This window comes from Oryza sativa, chromosome 1 (assembly GCF_034140825.1).
Source record: "Oryza sativa Japonica Group chromosome 1, ASM3414082v1".
NCBI lineage: Eukaryota > Viridiplantae > Streptophyta > Magnoliopsida > Poales > Poaceae > Oryza > Oryza sativa.
The window spans coordinates 27,025,868-27,048,420 of record NC_089035.1 but is presented as its reverse complement, the minus strand read 5'-3'; the positions used below and the strand labels follow the sequence as shown (position 1 = coordinate 27,048,420).

The window sequence follows — 22,553 nt, the reverse complement described above, 5'->3', positions numbered from 1 at the left end:
ATACTTCGTAATCTTCTTGGACGAGTGCCTCTTAAAGCCTATTTAAGGAGCTTAAAATTCTGAAAAGCAGTTGGTTGATAGCCAATTTCTGAGAAACTAGAAAAGCTGGGTTTCCCAGCTTCTGGTTTCTAGTTCATTTTCTAGATTATACAACTATAGTTTCTCAGAATCTGAACCAAAAACTGGATTGTTTGGAGAGCTTATGATTCTAGAAGAAGCTGCAGCAGTTAGAAGCTCCCCCAAACATGCCATAGGCTCTTACCGTCGTTCTCGCAAAATTCCTAGCCAGGCCAGGCTGACGGGAGGAATTTCAATTTTCGGCGACACGTTACCAGAACGTTTCATGGCCCAAAACCGAAGTGAATCCATTTTGGACTTAGAACCTAATTTGGGCCGAAAGCTTAGCTCCTCTATGGGCCTAAACAATCCAGCGAGGTCTCCATTGCGGCCCAATACTAACTAAGCCCATCTCCGCAGCTCACCCCTCTCTCTCCTCTTCTGCTCCATCTCCCCCTTTCCATCGTTTGTTTCTTCTTCGTCCCCAGCTCAGATCTCCCCGACCTCCCAACCCCCGCGAGCTCGCGGCGCATCACTAACCCCCAGATCTCCAGATCTCTCCTCGCGACCGCGCCGCCCACCCCCTCGACCGAGGCGGCCTCGCCGCCGCCGCTCGCGGCGAGAATGCTCCGCCTCAGGGCGTTCCGGCCGACGAGCGACAAGGTGGTGAAGATCCAGCTCCACCCCACGCACCCCTGGCTCGTCACCGCCGACGCCAACGACCGCGTCTCCGTCTGGGACTGGGAGCACCGCCAGGTACCGCTTTCCGCGAGAGATCCCGTGGGGATAGACCCCTGCCTCTGTTTTTTTTCTTGTCCGTTTGATCTCGTCGTGCCGGAAAAGGCATCTTCGTGAGCTCTGTTTGCGATTGAATTGACCTCGACTGGTGTTGGAATTTGTGTGGTGTTAGGTGATCTACGAGCTGAAGGCGGGTGGCGTGGACGAGCGGCGGTTGGTTGGAGTTAAGCTTGAGAAGCTCGCCGAGGGAGACACTGGTATGTGGTGCAGTAGTTCTAGCTGTGATCGGTAGTTTGGCATGCTATATAGTTGTTATGCATGTACGGTAAATGGTTGAAATAAGGAAATGTGCGTTTTACTCTCCTGATTTGGGACTGTTGAGAATACGTGTGTTGTCTGTGTAGAACTAGGATACTACTACTTTGCATAATTTCCTGTAGTAATGTGATCTCATAGTCTCTCATAGTAATAACAGACCTTTTAGTGATAAGCTTTCTTCTCATGCACTCATATTTAGGGAGCAACTACGAGAGAAGTATATCGTCAAGCCAGGGGTTGATACGATTTCAATTTATCGTTGTTTTTGTTTACCGCTTTCTCTTGTATTCTCAAAGTAGTCCATACATTTGAATTAACCTGTCCAAACTCACAACATGCTCAGACCAGTGAAGCCCTAAATACAGAAAAAGGTTAACAAAAAATGGCCATACGTACCCTATTACATGGCATACAACAAATACCGAACCTCCTTGATATGATTAAATTAGGGGTAGAAAAGTGGAAATATTGCAATAGCCGCATTCTTAATTATCATGCGACAAATATTGTGAATCAATACTTCCCTTTGGAGGATGTACAAGCATACAACACAGAGGGATTAATCAGTAAAAGTAACTTATATTTTGGAGATTTGGCATCACTAGATACATCAATGCAGCATAAATTTGAATCTCTGGTGATGTTGGCTGTAGTACGGTCCTTGTGACAATAGTCTGTTTTCTGGCTTCACATCATTCATCTTAATGTTCCCTATTCATGATATTTCAGTTTTTGGATGTTGTCTCCATCTTTTCATTATATCTCTCTTCTTTAAAGATGGATGTGCATAAGCAGTAGTTCTATATAAGATATCATTTTGGGCTTCTGGCTTATTCTGATCTTTGCCAAATTCTCTGCAGATTCAAAAGGAAAGCCCACTGAAGCCATCCGAGGTGGAAGGTATTGATTTGTGTTTTTTTTCCTTCTCTGGTTCTCCATATTCATGGTATCATCTGACTCCCAAATGGTTCACTGTCCTTCCCCAAGTGTAAAGCAGGTTAGCTTTTATGATGATGATGTTCGCTTTTGGCAACATTGGCGCAATTGCTCTGCTGCTGCTGAGGCTCCAACTGCGGTCAATCAACAATCGTCCGCTTTCAGTGCACCTGCACCATCTACAAGAGGAAGACATTTTGTTGTGATTTGTTGTGAGAACAAAGTAATATTTTTAGATTTGGTGACTATGCGTGGCCGTGATGTTCCTAAGCAAGAGCTTGACAACAAGTCGCTTCTATGGTATGCTTTACTTTGCTGATTACACATGTTTACGGTCTTATGGCTATTTGTGTTTGTGTTATTTTGTTGCTAGATTTTAGATGAGCCTGAAATGAACTCTTCTTGTCAAACGATGGTTCTTTAACAAGCATATTGTACAGGGGATGATCTGAGCAAAAATAAGCAAAACCATTCAAGTTGTGAAATGCTTATCTCACATCGCTTAGTGCCTATATGCTAAACTTTGGCCAACTTTACCACACATCTTTCTTTCTTGTGGATTGACCAAAGGAGATTGATAATTTAAGTTTAACATTAAATAATCATGAGTGCTATTTTCCCATTGAGATCCACAACTGGATAAATTAGCTTATGGTTTCACTGGTTTATGCTAAGGCACTGATTTTAGCCAGTCCAAAGCACTTCTCTGAGTTGAACGCAATCTGTTTCCAGAATTTTTTCTGTTAGCAATTCATTGGTATCAGTGTTTCAATCTCTTATAATTGAGAAAAATTTCTAGCATCTGGGTATTTGAGAACTTTATCTTTTTTGGCCACCTGGGAATAATAATTATTAGAGAAACTAGGCAAACTTTATGTTCTTAGTTTACCATGGCACCAGCATACTTAGCTCCCAAGATTTTTTTTTTTTGGTACTAACGTATTGCGCCTGCGCCTGGTATTCTCTCAGAATATTTAGAGCATTACGGTGTAAATTGCCATATCTTGGACTTTAAGCTGTGTATATGTGGCCTTCATGACTAAATGGTTCCATTGCTTTCCATGACTGTTGTTCTATGCAAACTTATTCATGAACCTAGCAGTTATGCACATTTTACTAGTAGTCTAGTAGACTAGTACTGCTTCTGCTGCATTTCCTCCTGTCTTTTGACTTCATTGTAATTGGTAAGAAGAATAAGTGAATTATTACCAGTCAAGATTAAGAAAAGCAAATGAGCTGCTCCTGTTCTCTTTCCTTGTTTGTATGTCTAAGCAGCTTATCTTGTAAAGTAGTAACCAACAGAGCATGCGCCAATCTCACAGCAAGTACTTTAAAACTTTAGATTAGTTATGGTTGTTGACTTAGAGCATGTTTCTTCTGCAGTATGGAATTCCTCTCCAGGTCATCTTCTAGTGACGCTCCTCTGGTTGCATTTGGATCTTCTGATGGAGTGATAAGAGTTCTTTCAATGCTGACATGGAAGGTTAAAAATGTCCTATCCTCTCACTCTGTTCCTCCATTACTTCATTTTAAATCTTACAGTTGAATCCGTGCAGCTTGTGCGAAGGTATACAGGTGGACACAAAGGAGCAATATCTTGCTTAATGACATTCATGTCTGCAGCAGGCGAGGTAAAACTATGGCATGACTGTTCTCCATCGTTGGTTCTGTTTGCTTGTGCCTCACAACCATACTATGTTTTTCCTCTGCTATGTAGATATGAGTTGTCTTTTGTCTTGTATGTTGGACTTATCTGATACATATAGTTGTATGTATTTCTTTTATCAGCAAGCACATGTTGTTTCAGGTACATCTAGTTTCTGGTGGTAGTGATGGTCTACTTATATTATGGAGCGCTGACCATATCCATGACTCTCGTGAACTTGTCCCTAAGATTAGTTTGAAGGTAGCACTTTTTTGCATATGCATATGTTTTTGTTCTTTCACTATCATCTTAATAGCATTGCCTAACAGTTCAGCACATATCTTGGTTAACCTAATTTGTTTTATGTGTCTTCCTCAAGGCTCATGATGGAGGTGTAGTTGCAGTTGAACTTTCACGGGTAATGGGAAGTGCTCCACAACTCATTACAATAGGGGCTGACAAAACTTTAGCCATATGGGATACTGTTACATTTAAGGTATACTCACTATTTCCGTGTGATTGTATTTTTTTTTTGTTATTTAAGGAAGAGCTTATGCAGTAGCATATCTTTTGTGCAGGAAATAAGACGCATTAAACCAGTACCTAAACTTGCTTGCCATAGTGTTGCATCGTGGTGTCATCCTCGTGCACCAAACCTTGATATTCTGACTTGTGTCAAGGACTCCCATATATGGTATGTTCCTGACTTTGGAAGGAAATATCAAGCTATAGATATTTTATAGTGCTTTCAAGTTTCAATAATGACTTACCTCTCTGATCCCTCTTTTGTTTTGTGTTACAGGGCCATAGAACATCCAACCTATTCTGCTTTAACAAGACCACTCTGTGAACTGTCCTCTCTTGTTCCTCCACAAGTCCTTACACAACATAAGAAATTGAGGGTATGCAGAGTCCTCCACAAGTCCTCCACTGTCCTCTCTAGTTCAGCTCCTTTCATATGAAAAATAATATGGCCATTTGGAGATGATGTTTTCAATGATATGCAATGAATCTACTGTCTGTGTATTAACCTACAACTACACTATATGTTTCTCATCATTAGGAGCTAGGTCATGTGTTTTGTGCAACACAATGAACTTCTTCTGTTGCATCCACAATTTGAAGGGATTGAGTGCTGTGCCCTCATAGAGTAAAATACTAAAATCTGACTACAGGTGTTGCATGGCACATGCATATCTGGAATACCATTTGCTAGGTAGAATAGAAGTGCTACAGAAGCTGGTATTTTCTGTTCCAACTCCCGAGCTGTTTTGCTCAATGCACCTAAAGGTTTAAAAAGAGTGCATAACTAGACCAAGTTTAAGATGTTCTTTTTGGGTTTTGTGACATTTGTCCCTCATGGCTAATTTAATTGCGTATACAACATCCTTTTGCACTGAAAATGAAAGGAGCAATATAGGTGAATGACAACTTTATCATCAAATGTGTTTGGTTTCCTTTTCTCTCAGTGCCCAATTACTCGCTGTCCTGACGATTTATTTTATTTTGGGCTTAAAGATAAAGCCCATGTAATGTTTTATCTCCAAGCATGCTAATCATAGGTTGAATTTTGCGGCTATTCTAGGTTTACTGCATGGTGGCACACCCCTTACAACCACATCTTGTTGCTACTGGAACTAATATTGGTATTATTTTAAGCGAGTTCGATCCAAGAGCACTTCCAGCTGTTGCTCCTCTACCAACACCAGCAGAAAGCAAGGAACACTCTGCTGTTTACATTGTTGAAAGAGAACTTAAGCTGCTGAATTTCCAATTGTCAAACACAGCAAATCCCTCCCTTGGAAATGCTGGTGTCACATCTGAAACGGGAAGGTCAAGGAATGACCCTTTAGAACAGCTGGTAGTAAAGCAGACCAAGAAGCATATCAGCACGCCAGCTCCTCATGATTCATATTCGATTCTTTCAGTTAGCAGCTCTGGAAAGTAAGTAACTTCATACCATATTATCTCACAGATACAAGTAGTTCTTCCCTTAGTTTGCTTCATTAAAAGAATCTCATTTTGACATGACTGGCCGCTTAGGTTGAATTGGGAATGTACCGCTATTCATGTATTTTCTAAAAAATATCCCGTAGCTACTTGCTTCCTAGATGTAATATGCCTTCTAATGAATTTTCTAAAAAAGATGTTATTCATTTGTTTACAGGTATGTTGCAGTTATATGGCCAGACATCCCTTCATTTGCTGTATACAAAGCAAGTGATTGGTCAGTCGTTGATTCTGGTACAGGGAAACTCTTTGCTTGGGACACCTGTCGTGACAGATATGCTTTGGTAGAGAGTGCCTTGCCTCCAAGGATGCCACTTATTGTGAAGGGCGGTTCTTCTAAAAAAGCAAAGGAGGCAGCTGCCGTTGCAGCTCAAGCTGCAGCTGCAGCAGCTAGTGCTGCTTCTGCAGCCACAGTACAAGTGCGCATCTTATTAGATGATGGAACAGCACATGTTTTGCAGCGATCCATTGATGGCCGCAGTGAACCGGTTGGCAATCATCACTTCTTATTTTCTCATTTTTTACTTCGGACAGTATTTTTTCCTTTTCTTTTAGTTCAATTCAGTACCTTGTGACTGTAGCAAGGCAGTAATTACATTCCTAGATAATCTTTTGGCTTGTTTCTTGCTGGAATATGAAATTGCACAGCATAACGAAAAGCCATATATGGTGTACTAGGACAATAATATGTGCTGGAAATTGGTAGGAGCTTCTTAGACATGATGGAGTTTATTAAAAATTTTCATCTTAATAAGTTCACTCATATTTAAGTCATTTCCTGACATATATTCGGGCACACTGCACATGGTGTTGTATTGTTTTGGGTGCAACCAATCTTTGATTTCTTATTTGTTTCATGTTAAAAATGTTCTCTTCTGGCTTTCTGTTGTAAAAGTTTGTAGTCCAGTTAATATCATTTTCTTTCTTAAATTCGAATTGCTACATGTGAATTATTTCTGGTTATTACTTCATTTTTCTTGTTTATTTGCAATGAAGTTTGTTTTGGTGGATAGTACATACTGAATACTTAGTGAAATTGTATGAAACTTAATCCTGCTTTCACATGGCCACACCTTTGTCATGTTGGCATCATTTAGATGCTGCACTGATTTTTGGCTTTCATGCTACGGCTGTGCTGTGTGTCAGGATTTCCATAGTTTCTAATCTAAGGTGGCATGCGATAGCAATTTAGATGTTTCCTTGGATAAGTGTTGCTTTCACCTTTGAGCATATCCTTGGTTGATCAGTGAAAAGGAGACTTAGTTTTTCAGCTATCTGCAGAAAGTCAGCAGTAGAATATTGTCTTCTCTAATTAAGGTGTTGTCAGTACTCAATAATGCTTCAAGAAAATGATGTGGTTGTGACCGTGCAGGTAATTGGATTGCATGGTGGTGCTTTGCTTGGTGTCACATACCGTACATCTCGTAGAATCAGTCCTGTGACAGCAACAGCTATATCAACTGTTCAATCTATGCCCTTATCAGGTTTTGGAGGAAGTGGATCATCATTTGCTTCAGATGATCCATTTTCCTCCAAAGAAGGGCCTCCTCAAAATTTCCAGTTATACAGGTATTGATGTGCCTCTTGCTTTATCCTTTGAATTTGTTGTGTTGGTTGATGCAATGTGATCTGTGCAGTCTTGTTATGCATTATTACTTATGTGACCTGTAAATAAAATTCTCTTCTCCTAATCTCAGAATTCAGATCACCTTTTTGTCTTTACACAAAATTCTAATCTAGCTTTTATGCTGTTATGAATTCGTTATTAATCAGAATCATGATGATTTGTTGGTTCCGTGTTATGCTATTTTTGTATCTGTTTGTCTAGAATGTGGCTTGCACTTATTGTTAATCTTTTGGCCCTGTTGTACACTCTCAGGCTGACCTATTTTTCTTAAACATTTGCTTACTGCAAGAAAATATGCATTGATTTTCACTGATAATGTGCCTTTGTTACACAAACTGGTTAACTGTATTTGGCTTCTGCAGCTGGGAGACCTACCAACCTGTTAGCGGCCTACTTGCACAGCCTGAGTGGACCGTGTGGGACCAAACCGTTGAGTATTGTGCATTCGCTTATCAGCAGTATATTGTAATTTCTTCCTTGCGGCCCCAATTTAGATATCTTGGAGATGTTTCGATTCCCTTCGCTACAGGTGCCGTTTGGCATCGTAGGCAGTTGTTTGTGGCTACGCCCACCACCATCGAGTAAGCCATCAATCTTTTATGTGCAGTTATTTATTCCCACACTAAGTTTTCTTTCTTTCTATTTTTGCTTTGTGATTTCCCATGTCGTAATCTTGTGTTCCCGTGAGTCTGTTTTGGAGTTTTAGGATGTAGACTGTCAATAGCCCTATTCTTATGTTCTAAATGTTGGTGTGTGATATGGCTATAAAAGCGTGGGGTGCCACAGGAAGCCTATGAATCCTATGAATCCAAAATACAGCTCTTGCTGAACAATTTTTTTTGTTCTAAATACATATTATCATACAGTAAATTTTAAAATACATTCTCTGGTACAGAATGTGAAGTGCTAGCATATTGAGCAACAGCTACATCTTCTGTGGTCTGGTTGATTCCGAAACATCACCGTTTATTTTCTGAGCAAACTTTCATGTTTCGATATATGATTTTCTTTGTTATGTCTTAAATATATACTTCCTGAACTAGATTGCTCTTTGTCCAGCAAACAATACTATAAAATTTTCATAGCACTTGGAATGTCCTTCTGTCTCCTGAGCCTGTTTATAATATCCAGGTGTGTCTTTGTTGATGCGGGTGTGGCTGCCATTGACATTGAAACAAAAAAGAGGAAAGAAGAAATGAAAGCAAGAGAAGCTCAGAGTCGGGCGGCTGCAGAGCATGGAGATTTGGCTCTTATTACAGTTGAAGGCCCCAAGACTACCACTTCTGAGAAAATAGCTTTAAGACCTCCAATGTTGCAGGTACAGTTTTCTACATTCTTGATTTCTTTTGTACCGTTTCTACTTATATACTGTTTTCTTTTGTGTTCTTCTAATGTTATTTGAAGTCAGTTTCAGTAATACGGAATTTATTACTTTACATGATTGAAATGTATCCCCATGTATTTGAAGCTTCTCTTCGTAGTTGTATGGATTTCCTATTTGCACTTATTTGTATATAGTGGCCGTTGGATTGATGCAGTCTCGTTGGGTTTTTTTGATGAACATAATTGTTATTTCCCTGTTCCATCTTTTAGGAAGAGATTGTGTTTGCTTACTATGATCCCTTTTATTTTCACATCCACAATTATTTGGATTCCTAGCCTTTAATTATCACCTTGCAAAAAGAAAAGAATCAACTCCCCTCAGCTACAGTCCTGTTGAATCTTCTCCTTCTGTGAATCAGAGTTCTCTTTTTTTCAAAATTTGATCAGGTGTAACCTGGCGTTTTACATCTGACTGTTAACCCATCTCCAGGATACGTGTAGTTCAAATAGTAAAGTAAGCATTCTCATTAATGGTTAGTGGGCTGCGATGTCAATCAGATGAGCGGTGAACTCTCTTCAGGATACGCATAGTTAATCTAGTAAAGCATTCATTATTGGTTAGTGGGCTGTTATTTAAAAAATCCTGGCAATGTTATTTTTATATCTCATTTTTTTATGGGTGTCATTGGGTCCATATTTGAAAGTATCTCATTTGAACTTGGTTTTGTAGTTATTGGCAATATACTGTTAATGGGAAAAAATCAATATGGAAATCATGCACAAGTCAAACCATTCACTATTACATATGTTAATGGAGGGAGTATATCAATTATTGTGTGTGGATATTTATCTCATTTGGAACAAGTCATCATTATTTTTAATTACTCTGTACATTTCTCAGGTTGTTCGGTTAGCCTCCTTTCAGTATGCTCCATCTATACCCCCATTTATAGTGCCAAAGCAATCAAAGTTAGATGGAGAAGATTCAGTGTTTCAGAAAGAATTGGATGATAGAAGATATGCTGAAGTTGCTGTTGCTGGAGGAGGGGTATCTGTTGCAGTAACCCGCTTCCCTCCTGAGCAGAAAAGACCTATTGGACCCCTTGTTGTGGTTGGTGTCAGAGATGGAGTTCTATGGCTCGTTGACAGGTAAACCTCTAACTATCTCATCTTTAAGAGAGCAAGAGCAGTTCATGCACAAGGAAGTTTTTATGGGCTGATCTTTGCCCAAAAAAATGCAGTTAGCTTATTCGTGAATTGGGATACAACTCTGACACTATTATCACCTTTTTAGGTATATGTGTGCACATGCCTTATCTCTAAGCCATCCTGGTATCAGATGTCGGTGCCTTGCAGCATATGGAGATCCAGTTAGTGCCGTGAAATGGTACCTATTTATTCTTAGAACATTTGCATCTTGCTGACTTTTTGAAGTGGGAAATGCAAATGGTGTAATATTCAAAAACTAATGTGCAGGGCCACTAGACTTGGTCGGGAGCATCATGATGACCTGGCTCAGTTTATGCTGGGAATGGGCTATGCTACTGAAGCACTTCATTTACCTGGAATATCAAAGAGGTGCATATTGTTCCTGAGTGCTATTTGCTTTTTAGGTGTTATATCGATGTTCTATTATTTTATTTGATTATTAAACTAAGGGTATAATATTGATAGAAACTATGCAGAGTTTCTTCCTGAGTTCATTTGTGCTTATATTTCTCAGGTTAGAGTTTGATCTCGCAATGCAAAGTAATGACTTGAAAAGAGCACTTGCATGCTTGTTGACAATGAGCAACAGCCGAGATGTGGGACAAGAAACTACTGCTACTGATGTTACACAGATTCTTAATTTAGCAGTAGCTAAGCAAGCTAAGCAAGAAAGTCTGGCAGATGCCGTGCAAGGGATAGTGAAGTTTGTCAAGGAATTTTTTGACCTTATCGATGCTGCAGATGCCACTGGACAGGCTGACATTGCTCGTGAAGTTCTAAAGAGATTGGCTGCTGCAGCTTCTGTAAAGGGTGCTCTGCATGGGCAAATGCTACGAGGTCTGGCACTCCGTCTTGCGAACCATGGAGAGCTTACCAGGCTGTCGGTATGTTACTTTGACTAAAATTAATCAACAGTAAGTTGCTATTAAGAATTTGGGTTCTTGTGTATAATGGTGATTGTGATTAAAAAAAGGGATTCTCATCCATGATCTTGTCTACAAAAGTGTCATGATTAGAGAGTTGTGCCACACACAAGTGTTTGTCATTACCTTCTCCAATTCGAGCACATTTTGGGGAATATGGCAATGGTAAATTGTCCATTCATGCACACATGCTAAAACCTTCTGTTTCCTGGTACACATTTTGCAAGTTAAGCTCTATGAACTATGCTAATGTCTTTACTTGTGCCATGATCATATTTTGATAAGGTATATTTAAGCAAGCTATTCATTAGCTGGACTGGTATGATGTTGGTCGTACAATAAGGAAAATGTCGATGTAAATATGTGCTTGGACTTATATAGGTCATATGGTTCTTGCCAAATAAATTAGTGATCAGACAATGAACATGAACCATGAAACATTAGAGATATAGAGGATATGCATTGCTTTTTTTTATAAAAAAGAGAGAGAACGGTGGGTGTTGCTGATCATCGAATTGCCAGATATTTCTTCGGAAGAATCACTAATATTTGTGCACATTGCCAGGGTTTGGTAACTAATTTGATCATAGCTGGCCATGGGCGCGAAGCAGCATTTGCAGCTGCAGTTCTTGGAGATAACGCCCTCATGGAAAAAGCATGGCAAGACACAGGAATGTTGGCCGAGGCTGTTTTGCATTCTCAAGTAAGTTATATATTGAGTTTTTTTCCTTGCATTTTTCCAATCCTAGTTCATGAGTTTAGCCAACCTAAGCATTATTTTTCTATCCAATCTGTTCCATTGCTGTTGCCTTGAGGAAATCTATTTCGTTATGACTGTTCTAGAATGTGTGTGATTATCAAACGCTTACAAGGATCTTCTACTTTCAGGCCCATGGTCGTCCATCATTAAGGAACTTAGTCATAGCATGGAACAAGATGCTACAGAAGGAGCTGGATCACACACCCACTGTAAAAACTGATGCTGCCGCAGCGTTTTTGGCCTCTCTTGAGGATCCGAAGCTTACCAGTTTGGGAGAAACAGAGAAAAAGCCACCCATTGAAATACTTCCTCCTGGGATGCCGCCTCTGTCTGCACCTCCCATTGTAATTAAGAAGTCTGGTGCGAAACCTGGCCTGCCAAATGCAGCGCAGGCCCCGACCGCAGCTATTGGTGCTCCCATGGCTCAAGACACTCCTATGGTTCAAGGCACCCCAATGGTGCAGGGCACTCCCATGGCTGAAGGCACTACTGGAGCTCAGGCAGCTCCTACTGCTCAAGGTGCTCCAGCTCAAACACAGAACCCGGAAGAAGCAAAACCATCAGAGAGTACAGCAGCTCCTGACAATGCAGAGAAAACAGCAACGCCTGACAATGCCGAACGGATGGCAGCCCCTGGCAACGTGGAAGCTACTACAGAACCAGCAGCAGCCCCTGGTAATGTGGAAGGTACAGCAGCGGCGGCAACGGACGCAACAAGTAATGCTGATGCTACTTCTGGTGCTCCAGCTCCGGCAGCTGATTCTAATGGCGCCGATCCACCTGCTGTTACTCCTGGTCAAGTTACAAATGGTGCACCTTCTACCGAGACACCGGAGACAGCAGATAAGCCATCTTCAACTGAGCCATCACCAGCACCACCTATACCAAATGTGCCTGCTGTATAAAATTTGTCGGATTCGATTCGATTCTTTTAGCAGTGTGCCAGTTTTTTCGTATGCTGATGTATTCATTCCACTGTAATTTTTCCATACTGGTATAGTTTTCTGTATTCAGAGACCGTGGGCAGTATGTGAGTAGCCCTGTACATCGACTGTCCGCGTTCCAAAGAGAACTACCATATGCATTGTGTGACATACTTAGCGTTTTGCTGTCCGTGATTAATCGAGAGGACATACTAAAGTTTTGCTTGATGAGCTTGCTCTCGCTTTTTGTTTTCATAATGTTGATTAACTCTCCATCTATACTCGATGGGATAGTGCTGTCGCGCGGCAGCTGTCCTAGCATAAAGGAATACTGTTGGTTCAGTCTGTCATTTTGAGACGTTGATTCAGCATTACCACGCCAGAGACCAACACAAACTAAATCAACTTTGTTGACTTCACTTCAATGATACAAATCAATTGTTTAGAAGCAAACAGTACAAAATCCAAAAAAAAAAAACTCCTAAAACGTTTGTGTCGATATTAGGAGAACAAAATTATCAAGTAAAAAACTCGGGCGGTATTCAATTAAAAAAAAGATAAAATTATTCCACGGCATGAAAATGGCCATAAGAGTGAGGCATTCTCACTGTGCATCAAATTGAGCAATAGATAAATATTAATAAACTGGAGTATAGTTTATTTATAAATACTATTCGGTAGCTATGAGACCTGGTAGAACAGTACTAAAATGATACCCAACCTGCCTAGGTACCATATTGAAATCAGACGATACCTTACGTACCAATTCTACCAGGATCTGGTATCTAGGTACACATGATGTGAGCAACACAAGACTTTGAAAAAAATGAGTCGATTCTATTATTTGAGGTCCACCCTAACACCACCTACTCACCTCAAAATCAAAGTACAAATTGAGACAAATAAAAAATAGTAAGACCCTGTATAGATCCCATCTTAAAATTTTACACCCTATCATATCGAATTGAACACCTATATGAATTATTAAATATAGGCAAAAAAAATAACTAATTAATTTTACAGATTGCGACTAATTTGCAAGATGAATCTTTTAAGCCTAATTTCTCCATGATTTGACAATGTGGTGCTACAGTAAACATTTGCTAATGATGGATTAATTAGGCTTAATAAATTCGTCTCGCGGTTTACTGACAGATTCTGTAGTTACTTTTTTTATTAGTGTTCGAACACCCCATACGACATCCTATATAATACCCGATGTGATACGTCAAAACTTTACACCCCTGAATCTAAACAACCCCTGAGTGTTCAAACAAAACAAACTGGTACAACAACCGCACTGGTTCTTCCAAAATGTCTACTATAAGACACGGTTTTGTAAAGGGACAGACATGGAACCGGAGCACTTCAGCTCTGCGTCATTTGCATCGTCAAGCAAAGTCACAAGGCACACATATTATTATTATTTTCCTAATCTAAACAAGTTAACTGAAAGGACACGCTTATTCCAGAATTATTTGAGGAGGCCAGCGAAACCCAGTGGTGAGGTCATCGAGCACCTCAGCTCGCTCACACTCGTGCCACTCCCGGTGGCGTGGGACGATCTGCAGATCCCCCAGCTCCCCCTCGTCATCCCTGACCTCCCCGTCAAGCAGGTGAACGCGTCTCAGCAACGGCGACCTCTTCATTATCAGCCTGACAAAGCCAGCTTGCCAGCCCAGTCCGTCGAAGCCGGCCACGACGAGCTCCTTCAGGTGACGGTATCGATCCTGCTGCACACCGACGTCGAGGCTGGCGCAGAGATCACCTGCAGTTCTGTCTTCTGAGTTGTTGTCAATCTGCATTCCAGGTTTCAGAACAATTTGGTTTGCAATTATTTTTCCAAACATCCATGTGCACGCGTTTTCAGTAAGTAAAGTGGTCAGGAAACAACATACATGAACATGTAATGACTCCAAGGCTGGCGTTGCATCGAGCAGTAGGAGAATCCACAGTATATCCCAGTTCACTGGGACATTTGCGATGAAGAGCTTCTTGAGCTGACTGAACTCACTGAGAACAACAAATGGTTCGATCCACATCTGCATACATGAATGCACAGTGGTTTTTTTAAAGGCAATGCAATGTTTATACACAATTAGTTTGTATATAAGATACCATTACTCACCTGTGTCCCTTTGAACTGAAGAACAAGGGAATCTAGTTTTGGGATCTTTTTGAAGAATTTGCTCGGTGGATATGTCCTCTTAGTACCAGATTCATCATCTATGTCGTTATCTTCAGTTTGAATGTAGTCCAACCTCACATGCCTGAGCTGAGGCACCTCACCATAGGATAACTTGGTCGGGCGACCGCGGCAAACAAAAGTTTCAAGACAAGGCAGACATATCAGATAGATTTTCCCAAAGTTGCACCTGTCCACTTGCAGATTCTTTAATTTCGATGATGGGGCATAGATACGGACTTTGGCTCGGTAATAACTTGAAAATGCGACCCTGAAATCTGTTAGCTGCACGCAGTTTGCAAGGATATCATTGAGCAATCCCATAAATGAACCTTCACTCAATGAGAGTTTGGTGAGCCTCTTTACTGTCAAGCAGTTCCATGCACAAACAGCCTCGCAATTGGACAACGCAAGCCGCTCCAGCCGCAAGCTCCGGTATGTATCCAGCTGCTTGAGGTCATAGCCCAGGCAAAAGCCATCGACAACAAGCTCAAAATCCTCGACACCCCACTTGGCAATGGCTGTGGTGATCCATTCATCAATATTCTCATGCCAACGCCCTAGCGTTTGGAGCCTCAGCTTCTGGACAGGCCAGCGTTGACGCACATTCTTTGGAGCTAGAAGAAATGCATTCACCTGCTTGACATAGCGTCTCATGGCCCGGCGCTCGTAGCGTTCTAGGATGGCCGTGAGTGGTCTGATAGTGGTCATCCAACGCTCATGCCGAGCCTTGATGGCATAGATGTCGGTCAGTTTGTGTACAATCTTCTCTGTTTCATAGGCCGCCTTAGCCTCCATGTTAAGGCGTTTGAGGCGGTGATACCGTGGTGGGAGGATGTCATCGACAGCAAGGTTATAGGATGTGGGCAAACATCGAGGAAGATCACGCCATCTCTTTGAAAGGATGGTGGTTGTTACTGTCGTCCGTGTGTCTAGCTTGCCAAGGATCATGAGTAGTATCTCTTCAGGTAAGCTGCTGATCCTGTCCTCATAACTGGTGCATTTCTTGCCCATACAAATCTAGTTGGTGAAGGACATGGAATTGTAGTCAGTGAACCACTTAGTTTACAAAATAATTATCAAGACCACAAATTAACACTTCAATATCATATTATTATTTATATTTATTATTAAGATAAAAGAAATTGTTCCAGCATCAGCATTGTGAGATGCACAAAGCCTAGTGGTGGCTAGTACATTATTGCAAAGCTTAAGTTCAAGGCAAATCCCATATTACTTCCACCTAAAGTTATTACCGATGGTATGAACAAGGTAACGACAAGAGTAGTCCTAAATCGACCAACAGTAACAACAAATCGAGATACTAAACTAACAGTCCTTCAGCTAAAACTGAACATCTTTAATTACAGCTATTACTCTGTTCACAACAGCAGTAGTTTGGTGGGACGGCCAATCCAAAGTAAAATAGAAAAACTGGTCTTCAATCCAAAGTAAAATTGTTCCAGTCTCAGCATTGTGAGATGCACAAAACCTAGTGGGCTAGTACATTATTGCAAAGCTTAAGTTCAAGGCAAATCCCATATTACTTCCATCTAAAATTATTACTGATGGTACGAACAAGGTAATGACAACAGTAGTCCTAAATTGACCAACTATAATCGAGATACTAAACTAACAGTCCTGCAGCTAAAACTGAACATCTTTAATTGCAGTTATTACTCTGTTCACAACAAGAGTGCTGTATTCCAGAGTTTGGTGGGACGGCCAATCCAAAACAAAATAGAAAAACTATCTGCACTGCAGTGAAATTGATCCAGAATGTTGAGAATTAATTTACTCGGATATAATTACTTCTAATGAGGTCTGATATGATAAATCGTGGAAATTTCTACGAATAGATAGTGAACAAGATACAAATTTCAAGGACTAAAGAGGGACGGAGGGCATACCCGTTTGGAGAGTGGGGAAGCGGTGGTGGCGGTAGAGAGATCCGAGGCCTTCCGAAGCCGACGGTAGCGGCTAGGACGCGTCTCTGCAGCCATCGGTTTCGGAAGGCGGTGGTCGCCGGCCGGCCGGCCTACGGGAAGGCGACGATGGCTAAGTTGGTGCGAGGGCTTTACTTCGACGAAATTCCTTTTATCTTCTATCTTTATGGACCAAATTGTCCCTCATCTTCTACCTTCTTCCTCTCCACTCCTCTTCCTCCTATCCCTCTCGATCCCCCGAGCAAACAGAGTGCAGCAAATCAGTGAATCCCCTACCCACCACGACGAGCGGCGGCGGCGACGGGGCGGAGGTGGGAGCGCTCTTCCACGTGGCGCAGGACAAGGTCCTGCTCAAGCTGCAGGCGAACTCCCAGTGGTCGATGCCCGTCGCGGCCGCCGGTCCCTCGCTCGACCCCACCGCCGCAGTAGATCCCCTCGACCGCGACCTCGTCCGCCGGATCTGAAGCCGAAGGGGCCCGATGCTCCGCCGCCGCCGCCGGTGCGGTCGGGACGGAAAGGCCGGGATCTCGGCAGGGAGTCGGACGAGGACGAGGAGGTAATGCCGCCGGAAGCAACGCCGGGCTGCTGCTGCTCCCGCTTCCACCGTCGCCGGGGAGTCGGACGAGGACGTCGGGCTGCTCCCGCTTCCACCGTCGCCGGGGGAGTTGGACGTAACGCAATAGTTTTTTTTTTTTTTTTTTGATAACCTCAAACGCAATAGATTGATCTCAACTAGGCACGTCCTTCCCCGTTCCAATTTACCGACTTATCCAGACACGCAGTGTTTGGAAAATGTCTAAGGGAAATAATTTCCCACCCATCTTTAAATCCTAACCATTTATTATCCCTCATCTATTTAATTCTAACCCTTCATTCATTTCTCAATCCCAATCCCACTCCTCATTTTCCATTATCTAAACACACCCACAGAGTTAGGGATAAAAACGGATTGGAAACCGATGTGAATTAGCTATACCATACTTATTTTCATAATATTATTTTGGAAGCACAATTGAAATCGAAAACACTAAATATATAAATGGGATCACATATTATCGAATACGGATACAGAGTGAGCATGAAACAAAACCGAATATGATAATGGATATATATAAAAACCTCTCAAGTTGAGTTTCTTAAATCAACGAAAATATTTAGCATATTATTTTTCTAATAAAATAGTAAGCCAACATTCCTATATATTATATTGTTAAAATCCCTATACTGCTCTATAACCGTTCGTGAAAATCGAATTTCAGTCAAAATCCCTGTACTGCTCTATAACCGTTCGTGAAAAATCAAATTTCATCGTTTCTTTTTAAGAGACCTAGACCCCTATGTAAAAATGATTTTTCACTTCCTGTTCCCTTAATTGAACCCAAGATATTCTTCTCCTCATATAGTTTACTAACTATCTCATATATCAAGCTCTTTTTTTCTAGACAGGAGATACTATTCATTTTATTTCACCCCTCTGGAACCAGTAAATTTTGTTTTGCACTTAAAATAATTCCAAATAAATATGTCATAAAGTACAAAGTAGTAGACCTTATCGATCTCTACAACTTTGATGTAGAGCATGTCTCCATAGGAGGTTGTTTGAATCATAGTTTTGAGACTTTGTAAAAGTAGATATGAAATTTTATAACGAACATTTAGACCTCTAAATGATCTCAAATGATAAAGTTATCAATAGCAAAAAGATCTCATCGAGATCTACAATTTATATAAAGTTTATTTTCATCCGACTTTATATGATAAAGTTATGTATATATACATGGTTTTTTTGGAAATTGTTTCCTGTCTATGGATATCTATATGTATATACCTAATTTAAAAATATACAAGGCTTCCGGTGGATTTTCGTCCGTCTCCACCCAATTTTTTTTCGTCCGCAGCATCTGAGTCAAAGACAAGAAAAATCATCCATAGTTCGCATATAACACAGAAAAAATCTAACCAGTTCGTGTTACATCCCAAATACAAGAATTGAAGAACGGAGAAAGAAGAAAAAAACAACCCAAATCGAACAAAAATCCAATCAGCGAACCACGCCGGAGACACAAGTGGCATGAGTTTGCTACCGTCGATCTTCAACCACCACTGCTGCCTTCGAGCCCTTCGAGCTGTCGCCAACGCCTTCCAGGCCAGATCTGCGCGAGGAGGGGGAGCTGAGTGGCCACTAACGGTGGCTCGGTCGAGCTGCGTCGCCGCTTCCGCCACTTGCCACCACCTCCCACCGGATCTTGTGTCGGGCTAGCCTCCATCCCTAGGCTGTAACACTGCTGGGCTACACGTGTGAATACCGTAGCATGCCAACGGGTCCAAAGATGCCTTTTTTTCTTCTTTTTTTTTACTTTCTTTATTTGTTTAGGAATTATATATTTTCTTACAGCTTCATATCATGAAAAACTAAAACTAATCATCTAATATTTTTATATTTGATATTTTTTAGTAAAAAAAAAACTAGATAGTTTCCGACCACCTTCTATTATCCGTCGGATACTTATTCCTATCGCATTCGTTCCCTTAAAAAAAAACGTCCGTATTTGTTTCCGTATCCTGTATTGTCCGTAAATCAAGAACTATCTGAACAGTTCTAGTCCCCTACTCTGTGCCATTGCTACTTTGCCTGGGTAGTTACCGACCGCTCAGTCCGATAGTGCGCCTCCGATGTAGGCACAAGTGCTACACTGTCATGCATGTTGTGCTGCCATGCCTACTGCATCCTGCTCCGCCAAGACGACGGCCTTCGGTGGAGAACGTTGAGGCGGGTATTGCAGCCAGTGATGCCCTCGCTGTGCTCACCACCTCCTTCTCTTAGCACCTCTCCTTCGTTGCAAATTCTGCAACATGGCTGCCAACTTCTCAAAGTCTGCCCTTAACTTCGTAAAGCTCCGGGAGAGAAGTGTCGCCGGTACCAAATTGCTGCTAGACGGCTGCTCTCAGCTGATGTCCAACCAACAACAACCGTCAGAGATTGCATGGCCATGGGCCCATGGAGGATTTTCCAGGCATGTTCAGCCAGGGGCGGATCGAGCTAGAATAAAATAAAGGAGGTTCCAGTCGCTTGCTTTACTCTAGTTTGAATCAAATTTAACTTTGATACAGGTGCCTAAGTTTAAACTGACGGGGTATATATATGGTGAAAATAGATAAACTATAGGTTTTTTTTTTGAACCGGGTTCTTGGGCACCCCCCACCCCCCCCCCCCCAGCTCCGCCCCTGTGCTTAGCGGCAGCTTGAGTTTGGAATAGAAAGGAGGCCTCCGCATGTGTTTCCGTTTGGAGCACGTGGGATCTTCTTCTACTGAATTAGTTGATACCCCGAGCGTTGCTGCGGGCATAAAAGAGTAATTCCCAGTGTGCAATATTAGCGTAAATAATCTAATCGCTGAGAATCTATCTTATATCTTATAGTAATAATTATCATCACACCGATAGGTGATGGTGTATGAAATATTTTGCTACTGGCCAGAAAATTCACAAATATAAACATTCTGAATGAGAGAAACAAAATCATATAAAATACTGCCGGAGGCCTCCTTTCTATTCCAAAATCAACTAATTTTATTTTAGTTCCAAAATCAACGGTTATAGAAACAAAATCATATAAAATACAGGTTGAAAAGGGGTTATGAAGGCGCTTGATGTGCTCAGAACTACTCGGAAAGACAGATAAATTAAATAAAGTTTTTCACAATGAGTACACAGGAATGAGAGATTTTATTTTATTAAAACTTAGGAGTGTGTCAAGAGATTACCAACAAAAAATTAAACACCATTAAATCACTTGAAAATGTGTGTGGAATCTTGGCACCTGAAAGACCAACTTTCTAGGCATTCAATTTCAATCAGTCCAAAATATGGAAAATAAGATGTAAAATCGTAGTGCAAATTTCTGGGTCTTTTCATTACAGATGCAATTAGATACATTTTGATATCCAATTTTAGAACATTTTCACTTCGATATTGCATCTCATTAATCAGGATCATATAGCTCAAACTATCACACTTCACTATACAAAAGAAACTGCCGAGTTTCAAGTTTCATGGGGGTTCAAACAAAGTATTCAGGTAAGTTTCTCAAATAGAAGTGATTAATATGGGATGTTTTTGAAAAGCTTAGATGCAGGTCGAGAAACATAGCCTGGCCAAGGAACAATATATTTTGGAACCATATGTAGATCGACTTCACTTGAAAAACTTGTTGGTAGAACTCTAAAGTTAGAGACTGAAGGTTGTAAAGTAAAAGTTTTTACGCAAGGAACAATTATCTTGTAGCCAGTAGTAAACATGGATCATCAGGGAAACTCACAATAGTTTGGGCAAGCAATAATTTGAGGAGCATAATCGATTGCCACTTACCACCACAATTACTATAGGAAGTGCAGTTTTGCAGCACATAAGTAAGCTGTGATAGGTCCATATAGTAGAAAATCAATGGCAAAAAATATGAAAGATGATATGTAAAAGATCACTTTGCAAAGCAATGGAGCAAATATTGCTTGGTGCATGAATTCCTGAAAAACTGCCATATTATAAAATCAATCAGATAGAGTAAATTGTACCGCCGATGCAATTTACTCAATTAGATAATACATAGAACGGTAATATGTGTGGTCAAGGTTGTACGGAAGGATCAATTATAATGCTATACAAAACGAATTATGTAAGCAGATTGAAGTCAAAAGTATCAATAGAGAAGGTAGGCTACAGGAGTATTGTAGAAGTTTTAGAAGGTACCTGTTCTATGAGGCATGGTTGTTGCCTTGGCAGATGTGATGAGATCAGATGAGGGCGATCCATCGAGCAGTGCTGAAGGCTCCTGCTATCGATGTGCGCAGGTCTCGCGGAACCGGCCATGGTGTGGATAGTTGGAAGTAGAGGATGTTAGATTATCCGCAGCTAGATGCCTAGGGTGAGTTTGAGAAGAGGGAGATTGAGAAGATTGGGAAGATACGTAAAACGAGGTGAGCCATTAGCATATGATTAATTGAATATTAACTATTTTAAATTGTAAAAATGGATTAATATGATTTTTTAAAGCAACTTTCTTATAGAAAATTTTTACAAAAAACACACCGTTTAGTAGTTTGGGAAGCGTGCGCGTGGAAAACGATGTACATTCTCACTCATTGTCGCCTGAACGAACGTGGCTAGATCAACAATGATATGAGGATCACAAGGATTAGAGCAAGTTTAATAGTATAGCCCACTATTAGCTCTAATTCATTTATAGTCAATCTAATAGCCAATTAATATAATAGTTGCTTACTATACTATTAATTTATGGTCACACCTGTCATACACACATTGCGTCTTGAAGTCTGCGCTGCAGCTGGCAACAGATCTGTAGCCCGCTGCTCTTCTCTCTCATATTTTATCTCATTAAAATATGTTTATAGCTGGCTAATGTGTCTGCTATTGTACCTGCTTAGTGGGTGAATTATGAAAATATACGTTAGGTGAAAGGAGAATAAATGAATTAAATATGATCACTCGGCTGCCTTTTGATGACGACAGTTCCGCTGCCGGAGAGAAAATTGCCATATTCTAAAAGATCAATGGACGGAAGGGGAAGATTAAAGGCCGAAAGACAGGCCTTGATGGGCCTGGGCCTGGCGGGCGGGTGGGGGAGCAGAGAGCTAGCTTGATGTGAGAAGAGAGCAAACAGCTGTTGATGCTGGAACATAGATTTGATCGGACGGCTTTCCATGCGTTGACGATGTGGATTAACCTAGAGCAAGCTTTATAGGAGTTAATACTATAGTCGGTACCAACTATATAGCAAGAAGAGATACACGAGATAGCTCACCGTGACACCGATAATTGGATCGGTCAGAAGCCACTGTGAGTGACTCTCATACCAAGTTATCACAACCCGAGGCCATGACGGGATAACTATCGCCGGGAGGATAGCCGGACGGTATCAGCTCCTGAAGAAGGGATGT

The 22,553-nt window shown here is 41.1% G+C and overlaps 2 protein-coding genes across 2 annotated transcripts; one reads left to right on the top strand and one right to left on the bottom strand.

Annotated features, from left to right (window-relative positions):
- The first annotated feature begins 526 nt into the window (after positions 1–526).
- On the top strand, positions 527–12,697 carry LOC4324171 (uncharacterized). The gene is made up of 21 exons (XM_015756341.2): positions 527–813; positions 968–1,052; positions 1,974–2,013; positions 2,101–2,349; positions 3,433–3,532; positions 3,606–3,680; positions 3,857–3,955; positions 4,074–4,190; positions 4,273–4,388; positions 4,497–4,596; positions 5,280–5,638; positions 5,862–6,192; positions 7,077–7,273; positions 7,694–7,912; positions 8,463–8,649; positions 9,556–9,803; positions 9,949–10,041; positions 10,131–10,232; positions 10,378–10,747; positions 11,352–11,489; positions 11,675–12,697. The coding sequence occupies exons 1-21, from the start codon at positions 682–684 to the stop codon at positions 12,449–12,451; spliced, it is 4,134 nt and encodes a 1,377-aa protein (XP_015611827.1). The 5' UTR covers positions 527–681; the 3' UTR covers positions 12,452–12,697.
- A 1,023-nt stretch (positions 12,698–13,720) lies between these two features.
- LOC4325380 (F-box/FBD/LRR-repeat protein At1g16930) lies at positions 13,721–17,330 on the bottom strand. The gene is made up of 4 exons (XM_015756352.3): positions 16,565–17,330; positions 14,598–15,674; positions 14,368–14,511; positions 13,721–14,268 (listed from the first exon to the last, which is right to left on the bottom strand). The coding sequence occupies exons 1-4, from the start codon at positions 16,655–16,657 to the stop codon at positions 13,933–13,935; spliced, it is 1,650 nt and encodes a 549-aa protein (XP_015611838.1). The 5' UTR covers positions 16,658–17,330; the 3' UTR covers positions 13,721–13,932.
- Between the last annotated feature and the right edge of the window lie 5,223 nt (positions 17,331–22,553).

What these genes read in the sequence shown, in the direction of transcription:
- LOC4324171 (XM_015756341.2), top strand. Translation starts at nt 682, where the DNA reads ATGCTCCGCCTCAGGGCGTTCCGGCCGACGAGCGACAAGGTGGTGAAG. An exon ending in GACAACAAGTCGCTTCTATG is followed by an intron (nt 2,350 to 3,432) that starts GTATGCTTTACT and finishes TTTCTTCTGCAG; the next exon opens with TATGGAATTCCTCTCCAGGT. An exon ending in CAAAATTTCCAGTTATACAG is followed by an intron (nt 7,274 to 7,693) that starts GTATTGATGTGC and finishes TGGCTTCTGCAG; the next exon opens with CTGGGAGACCTACCAACCTG.
- LOC4325380 (XM_015756352.3), bottom strand. Translation starts at nt 16,657, where the DNA reads ATGGCTGCAGAGACGCGTCCTAGCCGCTACCGTCGGCTTCGGAAGGCC. An exon ending in TTCAGTTCAAAGGGACACAG is followed by an intron (nt 14,512 to 14,597) that starts GTGAGTAATGGT and finishes TCATGTATGCAG; the next exon opens with ATGTGGATCGAACCATTTGT. An exon ending in TGGAGTCATTACATGTTCAT is followed by an intron (nt 14,269 to 14,367) that starts GTATGTTGTTTC and finishes CCTGGAATGCAG; the next exon opens with ATTGACAACAACTCAGAAGA.